General features: G+C 42.7%; 1 protein-coding gene across 1 annotated transcript in view; it reads right to left on the bottom strand.

Moving 5' to 3' along the window:
- Positions 1-4737: 4737 nt before the first annotated feature.
- ngfra (nerve growth factor receptor a (TNFR superfamily, member 16)) overlaps positions 4738-27222 on the bottom strand; it is a 30995-nt gene continuing 8510 nt past the window's right edge. Inside the window, exons 3-6 of the mRNA XM_040155628.1 lie at positions 24352-24714; positions 15529-15769; positions 13266-13501; positions 4738-8264 (exon numbers count right to left, since the gene is read on the bottom strand). Of these exons, the coding sequence (XP_040011562.1) occupies positions 8212-8264; positions 13266-13501; positions 15529-15769; positions 24352-24714 (893 nt within the window). The 3' untranslated portion in view covers positions 4738-8211. The remainder of the gene's footprint in view (positions 8265-13265; positions 13502-15528; positions 15770-24351; positions 24715-27222) is intronic.

Genomic DNA, 27222 nt, shown 5'->3' with positions numbered 1-27222 from the left:
CACAACAGACTGGAAATATCAACTGTTTCTATCAGGATCTCTATCATGTTGTTTAGCGTGTGTTTCTGGTTTATCTGTTTTTTTTCATGCAGATCTCTGCAGGGTGAGAAATGTGTGGAGCACATGAGGAAGCCATCCAGCACAGCAGCAGTTAAATCAGCTGATTCACCCCTGGCCTCTCCCATCTGCCCGTGGTGAAATATGGGGACCACCCTGTCTCAACCCACAATTTTATGTGTAAGGACAGAGGAAATAAAGAAGAATGAGAATTAAAAAAAATTTTTTTTTTAAAAAAAAGCTCAGAACTCGAGCTTGAAAAAGAGAAGGCATAGGCTTAAGAGTGATGGCGGCCAGCTGTGGGAGCCCAATCCTTTAACACCTCAGCCCACCAAGTCAAACACACCCCACCACAAATCCTCATCAGTGAGGCTTTTTTTAATTTATCACATTACACTTGCTGCTGTGGGACTTAGAAGGAGAGACGAAGGCAGAGCATTTCTTCTCTGTCTAGAAACATGACCCTCTAGGTATCACACAGTACCACATACTGTGTATCTTAGGCTCTGTACAAATCCATGAATCAAATCCAGACCCCTACTACTATTTACACCTTCGGTAAAGAAAAGATAAACTTGTAGTCAGCTTCACTGTATAAAGCTATGCTCCACAAATGACAGGTAATCAGCCAGATGAATTACTCCTTAAATAAACATCTCTTTTCTTGCCTGCAGAGTTAAAAATTTGTCCTTGTTGTTTAACTCTCTATTTTTGGATTCACAAAAAAAAAAAAACCTCAAATATGCCTCTGCCCAGCACTGAGGCAAAAATGTGATGAATTTCGATGCATGGATCGGGTTTGCTTATTTCCTGGTCTGCTACTAAGTAGTGTGGACAACGTAGCTGACTAATGAAACGTTAGAGTGGGACTCAGTGGGATTCACTTTGCCCACATCCATAACTTGACTGTCGCCTCGTATCAAGATAGAGATGGAATTTTTTTAGGGCAGGCTTAGATTTTGCTTTTCTTTTCTCATTTCAACCTTTCGAGAAAGAAAAAAGAAAGTGGGAGCATTGCTGTAATATATGCAGCCCCCACTTTGTGCCCAGAATGAATCTCTTTTTTTCCCCCGAATGTAGCGGAATACATTGTTACACGGTAAAAAAGGCAGAAAGTGACAGTGAAAGTGTGTGTTTTCTGTGGAAAACATAAAGGAGTAGAAAAACAGAGAGACCTTTGAACCCCTGGTGAACTAACATTATTCAATATGTACCGGGAAAGATATCAGACAGCGACTCGGTTACTCACATTTGAAGGAAAATACAGTGTAGCGACACTCTTTGCTGCAAAGGGAACCAATATAGCAACCCTGTCTCCTCCATATTATGTTTATATACTTCTCACTTGAAAAACAAATACATTTTGGAGGAAACTTTATGCCACCCAAATTAAGGTTTTCTTTATACCAACATAGTGAGGAAACATTGTTAATTAAAGTATCTGGAAAGTCACAAAATATTGATACTGAATGTATCAGTAAAATGTTTACTCACAAAATATTTTATTCATGTTCCTGAATATCTGCTCTCACAAAAGCAAATCCACTCATAGCAACTGCGTAGGATCTTTTTTGTGGTTATGTTTAGGCATTTACAGAACTTTGTTAAGGGTCAGGAAAGGACTTTGATTTTTTTTTTTTTTCTACTGGATTACATTCGTTCTCAAAGAACAGGATTTTTTTTAGCAAAAATTGGAAATTTTGTTAAGGAATGGGCGTGTGAGAGTCCGACAGCAGACCGACGGTGAAATTAGTTGGGGTTATCCATGACATGGGACAGATTTGAGTTTACTTTGTTTTGAAAAATAAGTTTGAAAAATGAGGTTGGAAGAGTACAGAAATTGTTGCTTGTATTGGGAAACTGATATTTAACCTTTTTGGTGGGTTAAGATTAAAATTCTATTTGATAGATAATACCCTGAAAAGGTATTTATGGTGATTTATACGCTTATACGCCCGGGTTATGTGACGCAATTCAATGCTGCTGTTCTGCCATAAATTCTAGCTTTATAAAGTTTAGAATGTTTTTGACGACATTGTCGGAAATGTGTAAATTCAATTGTATGTTTATTATTGAGGTCGTAGTTAAAGGTGATGTTGTACTGGACTTCATTATGTTGAGATGTGTTTCTAGGTTTCTGGTCCCTCCCATTTACATGCAGAATATCAGCAAACACCTCCGAATATAATGCAGCCCAAAAAACATATAACTGAATTACCACCTCTGTGACAGTATAAACAAAAACTGAACATTACAGGCATCACAAAAGTAGACTTTATGGCAGAACAGCTGTGTAGGATTGCATTAGATTGTACAGGTGTAACCGATGAAGTGGCCACTGAGTGTATTTCTCCTTTAAATTTTTGTTTCCATTAAAGGTAAAAGTAGGGTATTTTGCACATTGTATATTTAGAAAAGGATAACGTTGTTTTGTTTACTCGGTACCTACGGGGATCTATAGGTCACCTCACTGACCGGTGGACTGCAAATAAAGGAAAACTGGACACAGCCTCAAACACATTTTTGTCCAATCGCGAGGAGACAAACTGTGAAAAGCAGTCTCCGGTATCGGTCACTTTGTTAACCTGTCTGTCCACACCTAAAAGGCTTTGCAGTGTTAACGGCATCGTGCCACTTCTGCCTTTGTAAACCAGAAAAGAGCTCCGGGGAACATAAACGTAACGATTTTCAGCTTTTGAACAAGTGACCGATGATGCCGTTTTTCGAGAGAGGAGAGCCGCTTTTGTCGCTTTGATCTAAGCTGAATACAGCTGCCGTCGGAGCCGCCTTTCAAGCCTACGGGGCGAAGAGTATTTGACAACCAAAAGATACATTTTTGGAGGAGTGTTTCTTTTAAAATATCTTCCTGTTTTTCATCCTAAACAATCTTGTCTTTGCGTAGTAAAGCAATCTGACATGATGGTGCACAGTGTAAACTTCAGTGCAGCAGGTGCTGATGGAGGCTACAGCCCTCTCGGGAATAGTTTTGGTCAGTTTATGTAAGTCCACTAACATCTCAGACTGGCTAAAGCAATAATTTCTTGATTTGAAATGACTATTAAAAGCATCTATTAAAAAAAAAAGGGCCAAAACAGCAGCACCGACCTTCATCTTCCTATAACTGAAGGCAACTGCACGTTTCTTTATGAGTCAGTGACGTATTCGTGTTTGAGTTTTTTCGCCCCGTGCACGTCTGCAATACAATAGACATGTCTGTGCCCTTTTATCTATTTAAGGCTTCTTTCTTTTTTCTGCCACTGAAGCTGACCTGCAGTCTTGATTAATCTTGACCGAGGGAAAAATGTTGTTTGATTAGTGCCGCCATTTAAGTACTCCCTGCTGACGAAATTAAAATTCTACACTCTATCTGTCACCGCCATCTCAGTCTGGTTTTCTGCATTCAGGCACTCATATAGAAACCAGCCAAGGCAGGAAAAGGCGGCACAGAAACATTACACACTGCTTATTTTGTTTTGCTTCTCCGAACGCGCTTGTCTGCAAAAACATTCAAGTCAAAATTGAAGTTGTGTTGTTAACACTGGGGCGTTTTCACCCAAAATTGCAGCAACTACAGACATTTCTGCCTTGGTGGCTTTTGTCATCTCATGTCCTCCACTTGCGTCACGTCTGTTTCTGTGGAGGACGAATCAGTAAGGATTCATCTATGACACGCAGCAGGAAGAAACCCCCGCTGGATCAGTGCATTCCCACTGGACCATATGTGAAGGTCCGTCCTGTTTTACGACTGTGGTTTGGCTGCTGGTCTGCCAGTCCATACTCAGGTTTCAGCATTTTTACTTGCATTCTCTCAAATGCTTATGGTTGTTTTTGTGAAGAGGGAAAAACTACTAAAAGAGCATTTCTCAAGCTCAACATCTGGTCTGTGGAACTTATTGCGAACATTTCATCGACAGATTTTGAGGTCTATAAAGTCAGCTTTGGGAATAATTTGAATAATTTAAAATGTTTCCGTTTATCATTATGACAGTAGAAGCTCACGGAGGGTTTCTCCATCCATTTTATGATGTACATTGTATTGATCCTAAACCCAATATCGCAATAAAGGAATAGACGACAGTAAAAATAAACTTTATTTATATAGTTAGACTTATTCACTTTCTTGCCGAGAGTTAGATGAGAAGAAAGACACAACTCTCATGTTTGTGCCGTAAATATGAAGCTACTGCCAGCAGCCAGCCAGCTTCCCATTCTGGACCTTATTCACCATGGTAACAATAACAAACACGCAGTTAAGCTTGTGGAACGGTCACGGACGCAAGACCCAACGCTGACCATTGGTTTCACCTGGGAAGCAAACAGCGGTTTACCGTGTGAAAATCCTGTGTTATGTTGACCCATCCATCCGCCCCAACCTCCTGCTAACGGGGACTTTGCTACCTCACCTGACTTCCTCCTTTGCTCCCATGATCATTACCTCGGCCGCTAGAAGTCACCCGACCGTCATTTGTAACTACGGTCCGTGGTAACCTGCTGGGTTCATTTTCTTTACAGAAGGACTCTCGCGCATAGGCGCATTTCCCAAAGTCTCAAACTATTCTTGTCAGGCACTTCAGATTCCACACTCTGCCAGTTCAGCTACAAAGACAAACAGGACAGGCAATGCAATGACATCTGTGTTTATTGTATTATAGATGTTCATTTCATCTGCACACATTTTTTGTTTTTGTACATTTTATAGTTTATTTCTGTATCTTGTATCAACTCTAAGAAATTCACATTTACACAATGCATTTTACATTAGTAGGTAAGTACATGTGTCCTTCAGCTTTTTCGGGAGCAGGCCCTGATCTACCTGTATCCAGCTTGTAGTGATAATGTCACAGAGAATCACAGTGAACCTCCCCTTAGATTTCAATTTACTGTCCTGTCACCGCTGAGATGGAGGTACATGATGAAACTTACTGTACATGCAAAACATCTGCACAGTAGAGCTGATTTCTATTGACTATTAGCATATGTGAGTTTTAGAGCAGAAGTCTAAGGTGACATGTAAATGTGTTCATAATGCTACATGACCCTTTTAGTTGCCAGCATTTATAGCATGTTAACATACAGTGTGAGTTCATTGGCAACCTGTTTGTACTGTAAGTCTCTCTACGTTGCTGCCAGGTTTATACAGTTTGTTTGCTTCTCCAAGGTTCAACTATAGCTTTGACTTCTTTTTACTAAAAACCTTGATTAACTCTCAAAATAACAAAAGAAATGCACCAAAAAAAACACAAAGTAAGTGGAAAAAAATGCCAAAAATACAGTCAAACTCCTGAACTTACAGACCCAACACTGTACACAGGCACTTGAACTGTGGTACACTCTCTGAGTGAATTCATATTACATCTAATAAGTGCTACAAAATAACATATCTTAGAAAAAATAGTGATTCCAAAAGTGTAATACTATTCATAATATAAACAAACAGGAAAGTGTAAAGACAAAAACAATTTACAGTAACAGAATGAGGGAAAACTTAAACCTTATCCTTGAATGTGTCTTGCATATTTTTCTGTTCATATTCGGGTTGTACATTCTTACATTGTGTGTCTCACTTCACAAGCTGCTAGAAAGAGAATAAGTCGGTTCAGGGTAATTGAGTGCGCTGCTGGAGGGCTGATTGGGCCTCAGGGGCAGAGGGAGTCAAGGAGTATGTTGGGGGGGGGGGTTTCTTCTACTTTTTTCCCCTTTAAATCAACACTCTGGTCAGTCATGCTGCAGCGGAGTCTGCTTTAATGTCACTGCCATGGCTAGGATCAAAATGAATCATACCAGCTCTCTCAATGGAGGAGTGAATCATCCTCTGTCGCTGTGTGTGTGTTTGTGTGTCTGTCTGTGGTCACATGTCCACACCACATGCCCAGGGACTGGGAGCAAAACACAGCGGAGTCTTTTTGTTTCCATTCATATCGCTGCAGTGATACAGAATGAATCACATGTGAAGAGACGAGAAAGTGTAATTGTCGTGAGGTGTTGGCGACCATGTGACCGATCCATGCAGCAGTTGCACAGGATATAATGACTCACATCCTCTGTCTTCCCCTCTTTGTCTGACATCTCTTATCTAGCTGTTGCTCTCTAAACTCTACAAGCTCTGCTGACCAGGAAACACATCTTATTTCTCCTTTTTTGAACCTAACAGCTGCTCTATACCTGCCTACCTACCTGCTCTATCGTACATCTACAGAATCGTCTACAAACTGTTTACAGAAATCCTCAAAGGGTCTCTTGACCATTTTTAGTCTTACCACAACAAGAGGGCCCCTGAGAAGGTACGTGCCCCTGTAGGAACGAACACTAAAGTAGCACGGTGGAGCTCAGCCACAGTATACTTCTTTTACAATCTATGTCGACTGCTTTTAGAGTTACTGCAAGCAGCGAGTGGGGGCAACATAAAAGTGGTCCTGTGTAATAAAAGGTGCCACCCAGTATTAGAAGTGAGCCCGGACTAAGTGTTTTTATATATCACCATGGTGATACAGTAAATGTCAGCGGTCTTGGACTTGGATAAGGGATCTGTAATTTCACATCGAGGCTTCAAAGTGGGCTGTGTCGCCCCTCTGTTGTCCGCAGCATTAATCCAGAAGAGAGATGGCTGATCTGAGTGGAGCAGAGGCTAAATGAAGCTGAAACCCTGAGGTAATTACTACCTGCCTGTCAGGAAGTCGCTCTAATGGGCCCCATGTTGACACGAGCGCCAACGACGGCGCGTTCGCGCCCCAACGCTGTTTGTCAGGCTCTACAGTGCAGGCAGAGCTGTACGCGAGATTGCAAGAGTGAGAATGTGGAGATGGAGGCGGTGGGTGGGTAAAGAGAGTGTTAGCCACTGAAGGGTGCCCCACTTTTCCACTCAGTAAATGTAAATCATGATAGATGGGATTCCTGTTTGCGCATTTTTTCATTCTCAGGTTTATTAAAGGATCAGTTTCATGAGCAGCGCTGCATGCTGGGTCACTGATGACGTCACAGCTCCATTCTTCCCGCTCATCAGACAGCTTCGCCTCCCCTCAGACGTGTCTACTCGTCGCAGTGAGTCAGCAGAGCTCCACGGTCCAGACATGTCTCTCTCGTGTTGCACGTCCAGGCTCCACAGAGAACCCTGGAGGCACCCTGCTGAATCGGCCATGTAACTCAAGCCACAAAATGAAAGAAATGCACCACAAACAGGAGACAAACATTTGGGCGTGTTACATTATGAGCATGAAATTACTGAAACACAAACCCTGGAGGCGCTGTGGCAGGGTCCATGTCACAGGAGGGGCTAGAGACTGCGGAGTGCAGGGGGAAGCATCTCGTTGAGGAAAAACGGTTGATTACTGAGCGGGCCACACAGTAATTGACCTTTCTCCCCAAATGTGAGTCACTTGCATCAGTCGGTGCAGCCGATCTCAAACAATGACGCAAACATTGTACATCGTGACGGCCCGCCATGAAACGCGTCTGTGGTTAAGTGATAAAGGGACAAGAAACTCCGGAAGAAGTTTGGAGTGACTCACGGCTCCCCCGCTGCTTTTTATATCGCCGACGACGGTGGGGGTCTAATAGAGTGAATCCTATGGAGAGAGGATTATCTGAGAGTGGGATGCCACAGAGGAAGATGCGAGAGGAAAAAGGATGCCCCGGTCACTTTGATGCACAGGGAAAAGAAAGAGGAGATAATGGAGTACATTTCGGCCTATTTACCTTTCAGGCACATACATTTCCTGGCAAGTGAACGTGGAATTAGAGGGAAAATGGAAAGCTTGGAAAGGGGTGGATGATAAACTGGCAGTTACTGAAAATGATGTCATATGTCAACATTAAATACTGGAATATTCAGTTTATATGTGAGATGTGATAATGAATCTGCGGGGACATTGGTATGGATGGTAACTGATATTGCCTTAGAGGTTTTGTCCAGGCACACTGATAGATAGAGCTGGACTCTCTATGCAGGGATGAAGAGTCAGACTGTAGCCCAAAGGTGCTGGAAGGTCGATGCAAGCCAAGTCTTTGCTCTGTGGCCACTTCAGATATGAATCAGAGTCAGTTTTACATTCTCTGTGTGTCGCCCCCCTGCTTTCTTTTTGGTCGACAGTCCAGGTCCCCGCTCTCCTCCCCCCTGTCTTCAGCTCTGACGCCTCCTCTTCCTCCTCCTCTACCTCCTCAGACTTCAGGGGGAGGCGAGTCAGGCTGGGGTCCACCATCCACCCTCACCACTGCAGGGAGAAAGTTAAAAAAAAAAAAGAAATATGTCAGGCTCTGGAAAAAAAAGACACACAGGTGATTTCAGGTGATATTTAAATCAGCGTTGCGGTTCACACAGTTGTGCACATTCTCACTTGTACCAACACAGTCGTTTTGTGTTTGTCACTGAGCAACTCCTCTTTAGTGAGTGGAAAGTCATTTGATTAAGGGGACCTTGATTAGTTTCTGAGTCATGAGCAATTTAATTCATTTAATTCTCCCCCCAAAAAGATTATTACTTTCCCTATCCACCAAAATACCCACATACTGTAAGTCCTTCTGCGTGAAAGAAACCCTGATAATCCCACTTTTCCCTGCAGGGGGCCCTGTGGTGTCACCCACTAATCCAGACCTGTTAAACTGAAATCATTAGCCGCATGAGGCTGGGCGACAAGCTCTCTCTTTTCCCACAAACTTCTTAACCTGTTGTCAATTGAGGGACGCCATGGAGATGCCGCTGGAATGCAGAGGCGTTTCTGAGAGGAACCCCCAGTCTGGTGGGTGTTCTCGTGTCTTTATCAATGCATCCTTGTGCCAGGGAAGTTCAGTACAAGAGGGTTTATTTTAAAGCTTCAGAAGAGGGGGTTTCTTTTGTATAATGTCACGGCTCCCTCTGTTAACATTCCTTTTCCCTTCCTAAATACCCACCTTTTCCCACATATTTTACTGTTATAAAATACACGGAGATTGCCATACTCCGAGCCTCTCTGCCTGCCGTGTTTATCCACACTGATTCTGTCCAATGATGGCCACGGTCCATAGCGATCGTCTCTCTTCCTTCCTGTTTAAACAGGCCATCTAAGGACATCATCAGTGACACAGAGCAGAGAGACGCTGACGCTGGCCAGTGCACGGCCATCTGTAACGCTCAAAAGTTCAGGCATACGCACAGTGACTTGCACCCGTACGTCTACCTCAATGCAATTGTTTCTGAACTACCGTCGCACCCCATTTTGGAGGCAGCGGTGAGAATAATAGCCACATGGCTTTCCAATGTTTTATAGAGTCCAACCTCATTCCAGGAATCAATACAAGCTGTCTTTCACTGAACCAGTTCAATCAGGTCTACTCCGAAATGTGAACTCCCAATCGCAGCGAAGCTTCATTAACAACTTCTTTCTTTTTCTTTCTTTTTTAATCAGCACATTCAGGCGTTCCTGATTGGACCCTAAGCCATGGTAAAGCGTTCAAATGTGCTGAGTGAGATTGAAATTTAGATGGCTTCATGGTAATCACAAGAACTCCCAGGGAAAAGTTAAGTGACATTGAGATTGTTTTCTAATGAAAAAAAATATATTACTTGTTTCTCATTTTGCTACGTTACCTATCACTCCCTGGGGGCAATGGTTCATTGCGCAGCTTATTTCTATTACTTTTCCATCTAAACCCCAAAATCCATGGGTGGATTATGAGTCAATGGGCCCCTGGGCACAGACATGTAAAGTGTTTTGTAAGTTAATTTTAGCTATTACGTTGTGGTGACGGCTAACAGTTGGTTTCAGTTGAACTTTCCACGGACCAAGCAAATATTGACAGACATCTTTTATTCACTCCCCAAATGCCCTTGTTGCAGCATAACCTGCAGGAACTTTTATTTTATTTATAGCTGTTTTTGTGATTGTTGATTATTTGTGATTTGTAAATTTATTCGGCAGTTAACGGTAACCAGGTAAGCCATTATACTTTCTGTCTTGCTAATGTGTTGCTAATACAACATTTCAACTGTTAATTTACTGTTGGGCTCCGGTCCTCAACCTTCACGGCAAGCGCGTTTAGCTCGCTGCATAGCTGTGCACCTACAAGCACATTGAGGGCAGAAAAATAACGAGAAAGAAAACAGAATATTCTGCTGTCAAACAATAATTGCTTTGCTTGTTTTGATGTAAGTTTTCGTTACCTAAGTTACCTAAGTACGCACTTTGCAGCTGTGTTATGTAGGGGCAAAATTGAACAAAAATGCACACACACACACACACACACATATATATATATATACATAAAAGATCTGACCCTGTATCAGCTAGACATGGGGTTCAAATCCAGTTCCAGTATCAAAATCCACCAATCAAATCCAAATCCCTTCGAATCCATTAATGAATGTTGACCTATGAGGCATCCCTCTTCTATTACTGAAACTGCATTAGTAATTTGTAACATGACTCAGCTTATTATTACTGTAACATGAGGCTGTATAGTGTTACACACTGAGGTCTTTACTGTTGAGTCCTGCAGATCCTTCAGGCTTTCATTCAGAATCACAAAGGTTTAGTAAAACTGCGCTGCAACCCCTTGATGATGGTTGATTTAGCGCTGCAATCAAGACCCTCGTCCCTCAGGGTTTTCAGTAAAGTTTATTTTTTTAACCATTATTTCCTGTGGCATTCAGGTGAAGACAAACTACTGGTTTCATTCTTTAATCTGATGAATAAAAATGTGTCACTTGTATTCTGGACTGTATGCCTACTGCTTTACGACTTCCCGTCGGTTTTGAAGCTCTACCGTCAAACAAATTTGTACCCCTCTGTTGTCGTAATCTAGATTGTTGCAATAACCCCTTCAGTGTTTTTTGACCGACAGTTGCGTTGACTCCATTTTGTGTAGACTGTGAGGTCAAACACAGGGCAAGGATACACAGTTTGGTGATGTGAGTGAGGGGTAAGAGTCCTGTTTAAATTTTAAACACATCCAATATGCACGATTCAGAGGAGGAAGCCGGCAGCAAAAGAGGTTGTGGGTGGGAAAGGGAGGGGTGCCGCACAGATAATTGGATCCTTTTAATGGAGATAAGCAGACAGAAATGATGCTGAGCACCCCTCATTTACGAGCTCTCACTCACTCACCGATGACTCAAAGGGAAAACCCTCTCTGACTGTTGTCAGTCAAAACGCGGGACATTTTCATTGATTTATGTCTCTTTTTAAAAGCGTATTTGACTCGCTTTGACCGGAGGTGTTCCCATTATTTCACTCGCCAGTAAAATATGGTTCACCGAAAACAGGAAAACCCCTGTGATTATCATGGATTTATCGTGAATATTCTCAGCCCCTCACATGTTTTAACAGATCCCAGCTGGTTGTGGTAGAACCAACAACCCCCTGCATTAGAGCATTTGCTGCCTTTCTAATGGCTTCCGCACCCCCAGACAGTCCTAATGCCAGTTAGCACGTGCTAAACACTGATGCTGGATCAGATTTTGAAAGGCGGTGAGACCAGGCCTGGATCCCATCTGGTAACACCTGCTAATGAGCCAATCAGTTAAAGAGGCAACAGGGTTAATGGGGCAGTCATCCTCCTCAATGAACCAATCCTGAGCCGTTCCTCCAAAAGAAATTCCTTCTTCTCTTCAACATGCAGCGGGCTTTGCATTTGTTGAGTGGAAGAATGGAAAGAGGGACTCAAACAAAACACAAAAACAAAATGAGCTTTTCCCAAGCCTCATTAGAATGTAACGGGTATCCTAGACAAGAGACAGTGCAATGGTTTGTTTGAGGTAGGATTTGTCAGCTGTGTGGCTTGTTAGCACATTATTATCGTCGTATAACCATTTCTTAGGCTTTACACAAAAAGCCTATGAAATCCTGAGAAGGGAGTCAGGGAGAAAATCATGAATGAATAACAAGATCATGACTGAACCTGAGACCTCTTCTTCAGGTAAAAAGCCTCTCAGCTTTATGCGTATAGCGCGAGTGAGAATACTGCTTTCATCTCTTTACTGTAAGTGCTATTAGAGTATGGAAGGATGGTAGACTGCTCTTTGTTGAATGGAGGTCGCATCTCACTCCTGCGGCGCTTGCTTTTATTCTCCAGTCGGCTGTTTAAAGGTTATTCTTTTTCTTTTTTTCAGCCGCTCAGTGCGGCTTCCCCACCGTGCAGCTAGCCTTATTTGTTGTATCTGTACCCAGTGTTGGTGAGTGAAATGCCTAGATCACATTTATTGATTACTTAAGAGTCTAAAGAAAGTAAACAGGTAGCAATTACCGATAACTGTAAAAAAAAGAAAAAAGAAAAAACAACAATAAAACTTAACACTCACTCTGTGTTTGTCTCTCTCACTGCGAGACGTAAACTAAGCACATATCAAATTGCTTTATAATAGATCAGTGCAGTGCATAATGTTGGTTTTATCTCCCCAAGCAAGACATGATCTCCTGAGTTCATCTCACATAACCTTTTAGATTTTTTTCTGGCTTGCAAGACTATGTAGCAAAATCTGTCCTACAGACCTACGCCCTAAACACTTCATGAGTTCCCAGAGAAAAATATAGATGTGGAGGAGTGGTAAGAGTAGTAAAAGCCAATAAAGACCAAACATGTGCAGTTACGTGCCTTCCTTATACCTTACACTTCTGATATGCGGTGAATTAGGTCGAAACTGTGCCAAGCTTATATCAACACTGAATTTCTTTCTTTCTAATGGTACAATGGTCCTAATGTTCAGTACATGTCTCAAATTCATGTTGGTGCAGTGTCTCGCATTCAGAATACCCACATTCCTGGAGCCTAATAAATCACACATGCATGTAAGATTTGGCCTCACCTATCTGCTCCTGGCAGCTAGGTGTTAGTCCTGCAGCTTGGTCATATGTTGTTTTTGATATCATTCCCCAGATATGTGTATGTGTTCTGAGGAAAATGTTTGCACAATGATGAAATACTGCCGCACAGGGTCACAAAATCTCACCAGAGTATCTTGATGTGATTGATAACGACTTTCATTGGCAGGAAGAAAACCACGGTGTGACGGAGGAATGTGTTTAGTCTTGGCTGGATGCCTTATGTTAAGTTAGAGTTTTGGTGACAAATATACAGTGGTTTCAGAAAGTATTCAGACCCCTTCGCTTTTTGCAAACTTTATTGAGGTGCAGATTTCCTTTCAAATGGTTAAATTTCCATTTTTTGCCTTTGAATCTACATTCTGTAATCCATAATGACAAAGTGAAAATCGGAAAATGAAGAGTGAGTGTCAGGCTCACCTATCTGTTCCTGTGTGTGTGAGTGTGAGGGCTGAGCCTGGACTTCAGCCTGGGCCTGCTGCTGCTGCTGCTGCTGCTGCTGCTTCTGCTGCTGCTGCTGCTGCTCCTGCAGACTCTGGCTGTCCACCGAGATGCCGCTGTCGCTGTGCAGCTTCTCTCCCTCCGGCGTCACCATCTGGTTGTTCGTAGCCGCACGGTTATTAGCTGCCTGCTTGTTCTGCTTGCAGCTGTTCCACCTGTGGAGAAGTGGCATGTCAGAGGGTATGATACAGTTATGTGACCTATCTGATCTTTAGATATTTTGATTTCATTGCAGCTATGAGCTATAAAACACTAACCGTTAAATTATAACTGCAGTTTAATGCAGTAGGACAATCGGAGGTGGTAGTACCTAAAATATCAGTGGGCAAAAAACCACTGATCTATATCAAGTCTACTTTCAACCTATTGCTTTGTGGATGGACCACAACGGCAGGGCCAGTCCTATAAACGCGAATGTCCGTGACTGACTTACTGACTGACTGACTGACTGAGTGATAGAGTTGCGCCATTGCCTCATACAATCGACCACACGACATAGACGTGAATGAGCTTCTAACTTTCTCTCTGAGCGATCATGTTGCAGGAAAATATAGCCTAGGTCACAGCACAGCCGTTGTCTTTAACTTATATGCATGGTGATTTTGTCAGACCACGTTATGGTTATAAAATCAGGATCTTAGCAGCAGCTTGGAAATGGCTTGGGAGTGACTGCTGGTAAACGTGTAGTCTTAATGGGCCGTGTTTCAGTCACTATTTCATACTTGCTCTGTTGTCTGACAACAGACACAGAAAAACATGTTAATGAGAGCGGCTTTATGGGAAATTCAGCTGTATTAAATTACTGAATATGTGAGCACAGACAGTAGGAGAGAACAGAATCATTTGTAGAAAAAGGGCAGTCCAGCCACATACTAGGTTTTGCCCTAGTCTTGTTTTGCTTTTTCCTGGAAAAATCCTTACCCCCTTCCTAATACTAAACCAAAAACACAAGAGCAGAAAGGAATGGATTCATCTGTGTGTTTGTGTGCTCTAGAATAAGCTGCAATCATTAGCGTCCTAGCTACACTAACCGACTGTTACTTCCAACAGAGCATATCATCAGCTAACGACATTAGTTTGTTGGGTTAAAAAAAAAAAGCAGTATTCCTCTACTGTGTGTAAGCCCGTCCTGGATGCTATTAGAGTTTATGGTAACGTTAGCAGCTCCGTCCTGCTTTTTATTGGATGTGGGAAGTTTACAGTCAGCACCACATTTGCCAAACACATCAGTTGGTTCTCATCCTGAGAACCTTTTCTCTTGACGTTGAAAGTGAAAACATACTCCGAAGTCAAGGACCTATTGTCTTTCAGTGTTGAATCTGCCGTTGTTATCTTGTAAAGTGCATGCAGTATGTACCATGAGAATGATCTATATTATAGCCTAAGAATAGAATAGAAAACTATAATAAGGAGAAGGTTCAGAAAGCATGGGAAACCTTAAAAATTTACTACTGTTGCTTTTCTTCAGAAGAGGAAATACTCATGAATCAATGACCAAATTATTCATGAGGTGTGGAGTGGTACAGTACAGTTAGCAAGTGTATAAGTGTTTTCTTATAAAATATTGGGCGTTGAAGAAATTCAGATAATTTGCATTCTTATTATGCATGACGATAAGCGCATGAGGAGTACTAGCAGATGTGTGCGTGACTCTGCTGATAAATCTGGCACTCAAATTTCCCCTGGTCGGCAGTTTTCAAACAATCAATGCCTTTAATGAGCTTGTTTACTTGCTTCAGATGTGTTTTACTCTGGGCTTGTATCTGTCTGTCTGAGTGCCTGCATGTGTGGTTGCATGTCCTCACTAATGTGTGTGTGTGTGTGTGTGTGTGTGTGTGTGTGTGTGTGACCTCTATAACGCTTGCGTGTGTGTATAATGCATGAAGTGCTGTCAGCTTTTTTTTTCTTCTTTTTTTTTTTTTTTTTTTTAGAAAAAACTCATTGTGGTGTATTTGAGTCAGTCTCTAAAAATGGGTCAAAACCTCTTCGACCATGACAGGCCTGAATATTTCACCAGCCACCTTCCTGCCATTTTGTAGCCTGGGGCAACATCTGTCACTCTAACACCACCCACCAGGCCACTATCACTGTTCACCCTCGCTGTCCTAGATTATATTGTGGCTGAAGTGCAAAACCCAATTGTGCTAATGTCTTTAGCCAAAGAGCTTTTCCTCCAACTGACCTCTTAAAAACAATATAAGCCACCAAGCCCACCACCACAGCAGCCAGGATGGAGCAGTAGATAGGGATGAGGTTTTCGTTGAGGCCATGGCCGAGGAAGCGAGGAGAGCCAGCGCTTGATGTAGTCGTCTCTCCACCTGGCAACGGGCTCTCTGAGCCATCCGGGGGGAAATAGTTGGTGAAGGAGGGTGGAGACGGGTCCATATCAGAGGTGGGAATAATATCCGTAGGTAGGTTAGGATCTGTTTGGAAGAAGATGAGAGCAGGAGCATTTATGAGAAAAGAAACACACCTAGATACAACCGAGAATAAAACATAACTAAGAGTCTACAGCCACGTTAATTTGTGTTAAGTAGGTTTTAGTTTTACCATGTTCACCATTTTAGTTTACGTGTTAGCTTGCCAACATTTGCTAACTTGCACTCAACACCACAATGCCAATCTCATGGTCATGGTAGAGGAAAAGTCAGGGGATCACCAAAGTCATTAGGATTCATCCTCTGGGCGCCATCAATATCTGTACCAAATTGCAACCCATCCACTAGCTGCTGAGTTATTTCATTCTGGACTAATTGACAGACACTGCTGTCCCTAGAGCCACACCACTGGCCTGGCTAAAAAGAAATCCTGTCATGATGAGCCACTTCCATATCTTCTCTGAGAGCTTGTTTGAAGGGGTGTAGTCATCAAGTCCCCAACCAGATGTCTGATACATCGCACACATGCGGCAGCTGTTTCTGATAGAAAGATGGGCTCTGGCTGAAAATGCTCTGTGCAAAAAGCAAAGGAATGTTCCTCAATGAGGGGGGCGAATATCTATCATCCACCAGCCCACCCCACACCATGCATGGGCCCTGCGCACCCGGTCTCCTCTCACCACGTCCCCATCTATTTGATTTCTGCCCATTGCATGACATTAAGGTTGTGTGGGATCATGTAGAACAAAGTCTAGGGCTTTAGAGAGGTCATCACTTTGAGTGTAGCCTTTGCTGAGGCCAGAAGAGCAGGAAAGCTCTGTGCTAGTGGAAGGGTCTGGTTTCTATCATAGCGAAGCCTGGAAAAAGAAGTCATTTTCACAAATTGTCCTATTTCCTCTTTCTTTGTGAGCTCCATTAATGATTCAGTGTAATTTCCCATGTTGCAGCAGCGCCATACCCATTCTGATGGGCATGAGTGGTCTTGAAAACACAGTTTGTCCATCAAATCTCTCCTACAGTCCTGTCATATTAAGCCTCTGCTTTGAAAAGCGCTGCATGTAACACTGCAGTGATTCTGTCAGATGGTAGAAAGGCTCATGGAGTAGTGTGCAGATTATTCCCTTCCTCAGGGTACAGTAGAGCAAGCCGAGGAGAGGGCCTGTCTGGCCAAAAAGCAAAAAACTCCACTGAGCTCAGCAATCTGGTGGGGATGGAGACCGTGCAGCCTGGTTCAGATCTGAGCCTGTAATTCCCAACAGAACCTCAGGCTGCTCCTCATTAGCTTCATGCTGGTGCTCACAGGATTAACCCTGTGGAGACCCCTGAGGCTTCCTCCAAGGCCAAAGACTGGGACGTTCTGGCCCAAACACTTCAGGGGTTGTTACAATTATTGGGTTTTTTTAAGGGTCTAAATCAAAAGTATGAAGGGTATACTAAATATAGTGATTACAGTGAGTGAATCAAATCTCTACCAGGTTGTCACATTGTGGCTAAATTATTCATAGCTCGGGAACTTGATATGTTACAGAATGGCTCAAATTGGCCATATTTTAAAGGGTCAGCTCACCCAAATAACAATCAATAAGTGATAAATAAATAAACAAATAAATAAGTAAATTTCCTGTTTTATCGTTTACCTCTTCTGGTATCTAGCAATCCAGATCATTTAATTTCATTTGTACAGGGCGTGAGGTATCAACTTCTGAAATTTCTGCATCCACCCCAATTCACTGGTGGTAAATTGAATTTATTTTGTGGTGCTCACAGCACTGAAAGAGTACGCTTTAATAATTCAATAGCAGTGTGTCTTTCCAGAAACAATGTCCTGGTTACTGTGAATCATCCACAGACTTCATTGTCAACAGTTTTCATTGGAGCTACTTCAAACTGAAGAAATTGTCCCTATTTCCTAGAACACTGTTGACAGAGTGTTCTGTGGATCATGGAGAAATTAGGACATTGTTCGTACAAAGACATGTTTCTGTTGAATGTTTTAAATGTCATTTTCAATGCTTTTAGCATCACAGATTTCATTCAACTCTACTTTAGTGGAGTCACAGTGTAAATCTGGGAGACAGATATCTCAAAACCTGGTTAAATTAACCCAAAAGTCACTACCAAAGAAGTTATTATCATCATATTTAAATGTTATCGCCTCTATAGTTCAGCATCATTATTAGTGTATGCTAAATCTTAGTACTAAGCAGACAAGCAAATTATCTAAGACACACAAAAAAATTACTGTCCCATCATCATGTAACTGCTTTGTTGACAAAGTGGAATTCTCGCAAAAATGTATCGTATTTTTGTAAATGAAGAATTTGTTGAAGAAAGTTTGATTAACTAATTGGTGTGACCACTGATCTGGGCAGATGAGAGTCTGCAAGAAAAAAAGACAGTGGACCATTACGTCCAAAGGCCGTCTACACAGATCTTCTCTTTTCACTGACATGGCAGATAGTCAAGTTTCTCCACATTGATTTGTTGCATAATTTACACACAGTTACTCCCTTTAATAGTCCAATGGGACCTTGATGGGCAACTAATGTGGATGTATTTGAAAAAGTTCTCTTGATCATTAAGTGTCCGCGTTGGTCTGTCTGTCTACGTGGATGATGACAGGGCATCCCTGCCTCCCGTGGGGGAGATTGATTTACTGAAATGGTAGAAAATATCTTTCATGGACAGAAAAATACAGCACGTGTGTGTGCCATACTTAGAAAGACAGAAATAATGCCGAGGCCTATTTAAAGCGGTGCTATTGATTCGGATCTTTCTAAGAGGAGGGAGCATTCAGAGGGGCGGAACATGGGTGTCTGTATTACCTACATTTCTTGACCTTTCCTGGGATGTAGTCAGGTTTCCTCAGCTCCGCCATAAATCATCTGCCTAATGCAGGGCTGGCAAATGGTATTAGCTATGCAACACGAGCTCGCAAATAGAACAAATTCCGAATGGAAAGTGTGAAAGTGAGTGAAAGTGTGCAGACAGACTGGTCTTACGGGCAGTTTGTCAAAGACGCCACAATCCTTACAGCCTGCCCTTTATCACACTGGGCTAACAGTATCCCACACTGCTGTAAGTGCATTTCTTTGGTGCAATGAAGGTTCCCTCCATGCAGATGTATACATGCATCACTCGCACCTCAGGACTCACTGTAAATTGTGTCTCTCATTCTGAGCCAGGATGACAGCTCTCCTGGGACTCCTGCTTCACATAACACTGATTCAACAGAGAGAGCGGCTCGAGCTAAAGTACAGACTGCTACATCTTTGTTGTAACGCCTCCTCATTTTCTCTGTTTCTCTGGGCTGCTGTAGAAAAAAAACAACTGGCTGCGGACAAAAGGATAAACCTGCGGCTCCAGAGGCTGCATACCTCAGCTGGAGCAGAATGGGAGCTTAAAGGCAGCGGTGGAGCTTTAACAATTTAATTTTGGCTTCAGTGGGTTTTGAAACACTTATGAAACAAATAAAACTAGCCCAGGATTTTATGAGCGTGGGACTGTGTGCGCAGGGAGATGTGTTTATTAGCGGGGTGTGGACAAGGGGGGCAGAAAAAAAAGATTTAATTTTAATGAGTCATTGAGGTCTTTATGGTGAAGTTAACCCCAGGGTCTTGTGCAGAGGTTGATGTCTTGGCTGCTGCTAGTTCAGGGTGGAGACGAGCAACTATCAGGCTGGGCACATGTACAATGACCTCTTTATCAGCCGCCAAACACTCTCCCTCTGTCTCAGCTCGGCCTCTATCTCAATCTCCCTCAGTGTTTGTCGCCTGACGTGCACACATCCATCACACACACACATACTACAAATTATTCAAGTGAGCGCTCTGTCTTCTGTTACGGAAGGTTAATAGGGAGAGCGGAGGGGAGGGGGGGGGGGGCAGACAGAGAGGCAGAGTGTTAGGAGAGAGTGAGGTGGGGGTGCAGATGAACAGAGGAGCTGCTGTAATGTGCTCTGATTAGCAGGAGTAATTATACTGCAGCGGTGAAGGCCCCCAATGCACACTGGCCACCTTCCACCGCTCCGGTAGCCCAGCCACTGGAGAGCCACTCTGGAAAGAGATAGAGAGAGGAGGGAGGAGAAGGATTGGTGAGTGGGCCGGTAAAGACAAAGGAAGTCCGCCTTTATCTGTTTTTTTAATCTTTCCCTCTCTTGTTCTCGAGGACAAACACTCGAACAGACACTCAACACTTCACGTTAATGCAAATCTACTCAACTGAAGACTGAAAAGCACCTTTTGGGAAAACTCTGCCGAGGCCAAGACGGACAGAGAGCTTCAATAAAAGATGCGGGAGGTGTTTTCAATTTCAGATCAAAGAGGTTCACGCACGTGTGGTGTGCAGAGTTTAATACAAAACACAGAAGTTAAAGTGTACTACTAGGCAGGGGGAAGAGCGTGCATGTGCTGTGTTAGCCTGTTGTCAGCTCTATTATTTTGGATGCGCACAAAAAGTGTTTGTGTGTCTGGAGTGGGAGAGAACTAAGCTTGTAGGAGTGTGTGTGTGTGTGTGTGTGTGTGTGTGTGTGTGTGTGTGTGTGTGTGTGTGTGTGTGTGTGTGTGTGTGTGTGTGTCTGTCTGTCTGTCTGTCTGTCTGTCTGTCTGTCTGTCCTGTAGTCGATTGTCGGTGCTCATAGAGGTCACTCAGCGAAACCTGAGCATGAGCAGAAGAAATCCCGTGACTCGTATCGACCCCTCAGCATAGAATACCAGCACAGCACATATGCTGCAGATCTCTCTGTCTGTTTTTATCTCCATTTCTTTCTCTGTCTTTTTCTGTCTCTGTCATCGTATCATGTAATAGACACTTGGTGACAGCTGGGTATGAACTGGGGATTTCAAAATACCCCCAATAATATCTTCTTTGCTAATGTTGAAGAGAGAGAACGACAGCGGGATAGGAATTAAAAAATATTTTCCTCACATAAAAAAAAAAAAAAAAACACAGTCAGGATGAGAGTACCAGAAGACATATCTGTATGTATGCACACTCGTTACAGACCACCATGGAGAGCCTGGAAACATCATCACCCCCACATGTGACTGCAGCCATTACCCACAGGCCCACTGGTGCTATATGACAGGACTCTTCTTTCAAACGGGCGTCCCACAAGGTCATTTATCGTGCCATCTCCAGTCACCACCGTCGCTGCTGCGAACAGTGCCATCGCTAAGGAAAAGGCAGGTCAAAGGTGAGACCACCAGCATGGGTGGGCGCTAAACGGGCAGCAACTGTGCCCTACTGTACATCGGCTATTTCTAGAATACATAATGCGGGTGTTACAGGGGCTATATGGGGCGGTTTGTTTCGATGGCTGTCAGCCCTGTCACGTTAGCCTTAAGGGTCTTTCAGAGTAAACATGCCTTCCTCCATGCTTGCTGAGAAACAGCAGAAGTCTTGACTGGACCACATTGCTGTACAGTATAAGTCCTGTTTAGATATGGGTGGAATCTGGGGCCTGATGAAAAAAGAAATGAGGCAGAGTTGGCGAGAAGTCAACTCTGCCTCAGAGAAAAGTCATTCCTGCACTCTCGCCATGTGAAATTTAGTATACGCATCGAAATCTTCTACCCAGCTCCCATTACAACTGCAAACTTGTTGTATTACTGAGGAAATTTGATCACTGCAAAGATGACATTTTTTCGCATACCTCTGCTTCTTTTCTACATTATGCAAATCTCGACGTGGCAGAACTTGAACTAGAACACAGATGTGGAAATTGCCTAAACATTTGTTCATGTTAGAGAAGGAGAAAAGATTTTTGTTATGTTTTGTTTTGTTTTACATCATCTTTCTATTCCCTTCACCATTTGAGAGTCTGCAGCCACAATAGTGACTCTGTGAGGCTGCACTTATGCTCGAAATGACAATGCCACCATGATGACGTTTAGCAGGTATAATAATAATCATGTTCATCGTCTCAGTTAAGCATGTTGGCATGCCAGCATTAGCTAACTATCACAAAATATACATCCGAGACTGTCATAAACTGAAGTGTTGGACAAATTCAAATTTTGACATTTTGACTTAACGGTGGCGGTAGATGAAAATTTGAGGCCACAAAAGTCGCTACAGTTCATACTGAAGGGAAGCTAATTGTCTGTACCAAATTTCATGGTCATCCAACAAATAGTTGTGGAAAAATTTCGTTCCACGACACAAAAGTCAAAATCATGTCACATTTAGAGGAAATGTCAGGCGATCACCAATGTCAGAGGGATTCATTCTCTGGGGATCATGAATGTCTGTACCAAATTTCATAGCAATTCATCATTTGACCAGATGGCACAGAATTTAGCACAACTTGCAGTGCCGAGCTAAGCAGAGACCACACTTTGAATGGTCTTGTTTGTTATCATATTTAGCGTGGTGATGATTGATAAATGATTGATAATAAAATATTGTTGGTGTTTGGTTGGTGTTTGCTGCTCGTGGAAGGAAAGGTGGTAAGTCATCGTTTATGTTATTAGCCCTTCTTCCACCTCACCTACCTTTCCTGCTCTTATCTTCCCTCAGCCCATTTCTCCACTGCCTGTCAGTGCTATAACAGTCTATTTAAAGAGGAATTTACAACCACCATGTGGTGCTAGCACATCCGCTGTACTACTCCAATGTGTTGACAGATTTTTGAGGTTCATTAACTTAGATCCAAATACCTGCCAGTGTCTGAGGCCATGAAATCCGTGAAAAACCAAGTCAGTCACTGACTTGGTTGAGACTTTACAGTCCTCACTTATCTGATATTGCTTTAAGGATCGACACTAGATTTTTTGCAAGGACACAGAGATCCTCGATATACTGTCTTAACACCTAAGACAGTATACCCCCCAGATTTGAGTCTAGTAACCCCCTGACAAGGTTGATTTCATGCCTTGTCTGACCCGAGACAATTTATAGCTTCCTTGGATACAAGCTGCCTTTCTTCATGGATACAAACAGCTCGACTTTACTCCTCCACTGTTGCACTCTGCTATGTGGGAGAGCTGATTAGTCGTTGTCTCTGTGTTGACACTGCAGTAGTCTTTGACCTTTTAATGCTAAAGCTTTCAACTTGCTGCTATTTGAAAATCTGACCAGGGCCGACCTCTGACCTCGCCTGTTCCCACACACACATGTGTCTGGTTCAAATATAACTGAGACATATATGATGCCTCCGAACACAGCTCTGATATTACTGGCAGCCAGTTTGCAGTTTGGGGTCTGGAACTGCTCTCGTACCAACATATTTGGTGCGGTTGTAACAAACTCTGGTGTGTTTTTCTGTTTGGTTCTGGTCATTAAGGCTGTTGTGAATATTGTCATTTGAACTCTGATGTGGTTGAATGTTCACTCGTTGGCTAGCTTCTAGTGACTGTTGACTTCAATCGTTCACATCCCACTGTGCAAAGCACACCAGGCTGCGAGGGAGTATACCTTGTCGTTGATGGGATAACGTTCCCACCGGAAACAAACTGCCGCAGAATTGATTTGTGACCAAAGCGAGAACACTTGCTCCGAAGGATCTCAGTGCAGTTCTTTTGGTTTGCACCCATGTACCAGTACTCTGTTAAGGGTGCAAAAGCACCAGAGTCCAGATTCAACCAGACCAAACAACGTAGCACAGGTCTTCAAAAACTCTGGTGCTTTGTTTGCGGTGCAAACGTAAAACAGACCAAGTACAGGACTGAACTTGCGATTTTAGCATGGATTCAAAAGCTAAAGTAATAATCAATTTACTTGATCCATTTGCTTATTTTGGGAACTGTCAGGCAGACAGTCGCCTATTGTTATTACTCAGTAACCGTTTTAACAGGGTAAAAAGAGGTAAACACAAATGTAGTTAAAATGTAGGTAAAACGCAGTGACCGTGTTTGACCATCAACTATCACTCCCACAATATTACAGTACAAGAAGTTTTGTTTTTGTCATGTTTCTAACTGTCAGTCATTATTTAACAGATAAGGTCCATTCGCAATGTTTGACTAATAATGCTAATAAAATTCATTTGTAAGCTATTTGTGATCACCAGAGAAAATAAGTAAACTTGTTGTTTCTGGTAAAATGCAGCATGACCTGCTGTCAGTCACCAGAACAAACTTTGTTTTAATTAGGACTGCAACTATGTTTTTTTCCCCAGTTAACTATCAAGTAACTAGTGGTGAGAGTAACAATTTCAATTCTCCAAAGCCCAATTTGACATCTTCAAATTACTTGTTTTGTCCAACCAATTATCTAAAACCCAAATTTATTCAGTTTACTATCACATACGATAAAGGAAAGCAGTAGAGAATGTTTGGAATTTTTGTTCGGAAAAATACTGCAATGATTAATCACTTGTCAAAAAACTTGCCAATTACTTTTCATTCAATCAGTCAACTGACTAATCATTTCAGCTATAGTTTAAACTTCCCCACATGATGCTGACAATCCATGATGGCACTTTTTTCAAAACTGCCCAATGAGCAGGTTACCTGTCAGTCATATGTCTTGAGGCTTACACCTCTTGGTTTTTTTGTAATAAGTCAGTGTTGATGTGAAATGGACCAAAACTGAAAAGCAACAATATATTTCTGTCTTTCCTTTGGTCTGGACCGAGTGACCTGACCTCCGAGTGCGAAAGCGACCTGAGCGCGGAGAAGACTTACTATGACAGACAGAGTCGTGGGTCGGCGTGCACAAAGCCAGCTGTGTCTCAGTTTCTTCATCACAGATGGCGCAGGGCAGGCAGGGTTCGAGGGAGCTTTCCCGGTCAGAGAAGGTATCGTCCAAACACTCCTCACACACCGTGTCGTGATCGTGGTCGCAGTGAGAATACACCCCCTGTCCTACCGGGCAAACTGTACAGGGCTCGCAGTGGCCAGATATTGTGTTGAAGAAGAAGTTGTAGTTGCAGATGCAGGTGGCGTCGTTGGAGTCGGTGCAGGGCGTCTCCAACCGCATCAAGCCAGTACATTGTGTGCATGGCCTGCACTCCTCTGTGTGACTGTAGTTCTCTGAGAAGGTCTCACCTGCAGATGAGAAGACAGGCCGAAGGAGACGAGACAGACAAGTAAGAAGGAGGAAATGTGAGAGGGGGCGAAGAGTAAAAGAGATTAGAAGATGGAGAGAGCAAAAAATATGAGATAAACAGGGGATAAACAGTCTGTCTAATGACATTAATCATGTTTGCTGCACATTCATTGGAAGGGAGGGCACATTGATCCACTGGGCTTTTAGTGATTTGTGCTCCAGGACATAAAAACGGTGCTCTTGTTGGGGAGCAAGTCAAAAGCCTGCTGTGCTCATTACGATATCGATCTGAATGTGTTTGTTTTGCGCTGAGTAAACTGCTTTAATCTCAGTCATGCAGACAGCGTGAAGTGCAGCTGCATTGACATTCTTGCAGTGTTGCACAGACGATAGAGACCTGTCTTTAAAAGTTATCAGGGGATGACTTAGTTGCATTTAGATGCTTTAGGGAGTGTTACAGATGAATCAGTAAGTCATTTTGTCATTTCTGGCATGCTTTAATTCAGTTTGGCTAAATGTTTGCCAATACTTCATTCGCATTGCTTGATCCAAACTTATCTAAACGCACACAGTAAGTAAAATTTTGGATTTATTATTGTATAATTTATTATGATTAGTGTATTGCTAATTATAAAATTGATTCAATATATTGTGTCGCTAATTCATTGGGAATTTTTTAAGAAACAGACAGAGCCACACCGTCAGCTGGGAATTGTGTCTACGCTAGCAACCCTGTGATTCTGAACTTGGACACTGTGCTTTCAGCTAAATGCTAATGTTAGCATGCTAAAATGCTCTCTTTGACATTGCTAACATGCTGATGTTTAGCAGGTATATCATTTACCGCCTTCACCATCTTAGTTTGGTGTGTTAGCATAATAATATTAGCTAATTAGCTCAAAAGACAAAGGACTTAGGCTGAGGGCTTTGCCATTAGCTTGGTCATAAACTAAGGTATCGGATGTGATGGTGGTAATAGAGCAAAATTTGGGATCACCAAAGTTATTACAATTCATACTGCGGGGAACGTGAATGTTATCAATAGCATTCATTCATTCTATGCCTGCCTTTAACATTTTCACCAGCTCTCTTGTTATTTCAGACCTAGCCACTCCCATCTGCCCTGAAGTGACCCCAGCCCTTCCCGCCTTTCCAGTCACCTGAGTCCCCAAAGCCCATCTGCTCACCTGTTTCCCATTCCCTCATTAACTCCCTAGTATATCTACCGGTCTACTGCCACTTGTATCCTGCCAGATTGTCTATTGTGCCGTCCCAGCTGTAGCATTATTACCTTTTTTTTTTGTGTGTACCTGCCTGTTTTCAGACTTCGCCTTTTGCTTGGTCCCTTTTTGCCTGGTGTTCCTACCTGACTGTTACCGACCACTGAGTGCCTGCTGACTTCGCCCTTTGCCTAAGCCCGTACCTGCCCTTACCTGCATGGCCTTTAAATAAAGGTGAACCGTGTGAACTTCTCATCTGTGTCAACTGAGAGTTGTGCATTTCAGTCCCGTGTGCTCTGAGCTGTGACAACCCAGTTTCATCCATCCTTCCAATCCAATCCATTTAATAGTAAAATTTCACTCTAAGCTCTAAACCACAATTGTCAAACTCGTGGTGCCTGGTGTAAGAGTAAAAGTCAGGGGGAATATTTATCATGTTCGCTGTCTTAGTTTGGCATGTTAGCATGTTAACGTTTGCTAATTAGCAGAAATTAGTTTTGCAGATACTTGATCATAAATCAAAGTTGTTGGACAAATTAAAATGTTGATACAATGATGACCCTAGATGAAAAGATAAGGGATCATGTTATTACAGTTCATCCTTAGGGGAAAATAAATGTGTATTCCAAATTTCATGGTGATCCATCTAACGGTTGTTGAGATATTTCACTAAAAACCACAAATGTCAACTTCATGGTGGCACTAGAGGTAAAGCCAAGGGCTCACCAAAGTCAGTAGGGATCATCCCCTGGGGACCATCAATATTTGTACTAAAACTTCCTGCAGTCCATCTGGTAACTGTGTTGAGATACTTCAGTCAGTGACAAAGTGGTGGATCAACTGCCATTGTTGTACCTAGAGCGGCACATGGCTAGTGTTGCTAAACAGTACACGTTAGTTCTGGATTGTGTCAAACATTCGCTAAACCTTCACAGGATCTGGACTGCTGAGCTAGACAAATGTGGTTCTGTAAACTGTCTGTGTCCTCTCTCTGGCCTGATGTAAAAAAAATAAAATATAATAATAATAATCAATGCATGTGTCCCAATTTAACGAACAGTTCTAGTGGATTGTATTGATGATTTTTCTTTTTTAAAGGTCTGTAAGCAAAAGCGATAGCAGACCACAAGCTGAGATGCGGAGAAGAGTGTTGAACAGAATGAGGTAAAAGCCATGCTGACTAATTGCCTGCTGCATTACTTCAGATATGCTCTCCAGGAACATTTGCATCGGGAGGACTGAGGAGAGTTCATCGCTGAGGAATTGATGACCTCAAATTAGCTTACT

This window comes from Xiphias gladius, chromosome 3 (assembly GCF_016859285.1).
Source record: "Xiphias gladius isolate SHS-SW01 ecotype Sanya breed wild chromosome 3, ASM1685928v1, whole genome shotgun sequence".
NCBI classification, from domain to species: domain Eukaryota; kingdom Metazoa; phylum Chordata; class Actinopteri; order Istiophoriformes; family Xiphiidae; genus Xiphias; species Xiphias gladius.
Note: the sequence above shows the minus strand (reverse complement) of the source record. Positions and strands in the feature narration are given on the sequence as shown.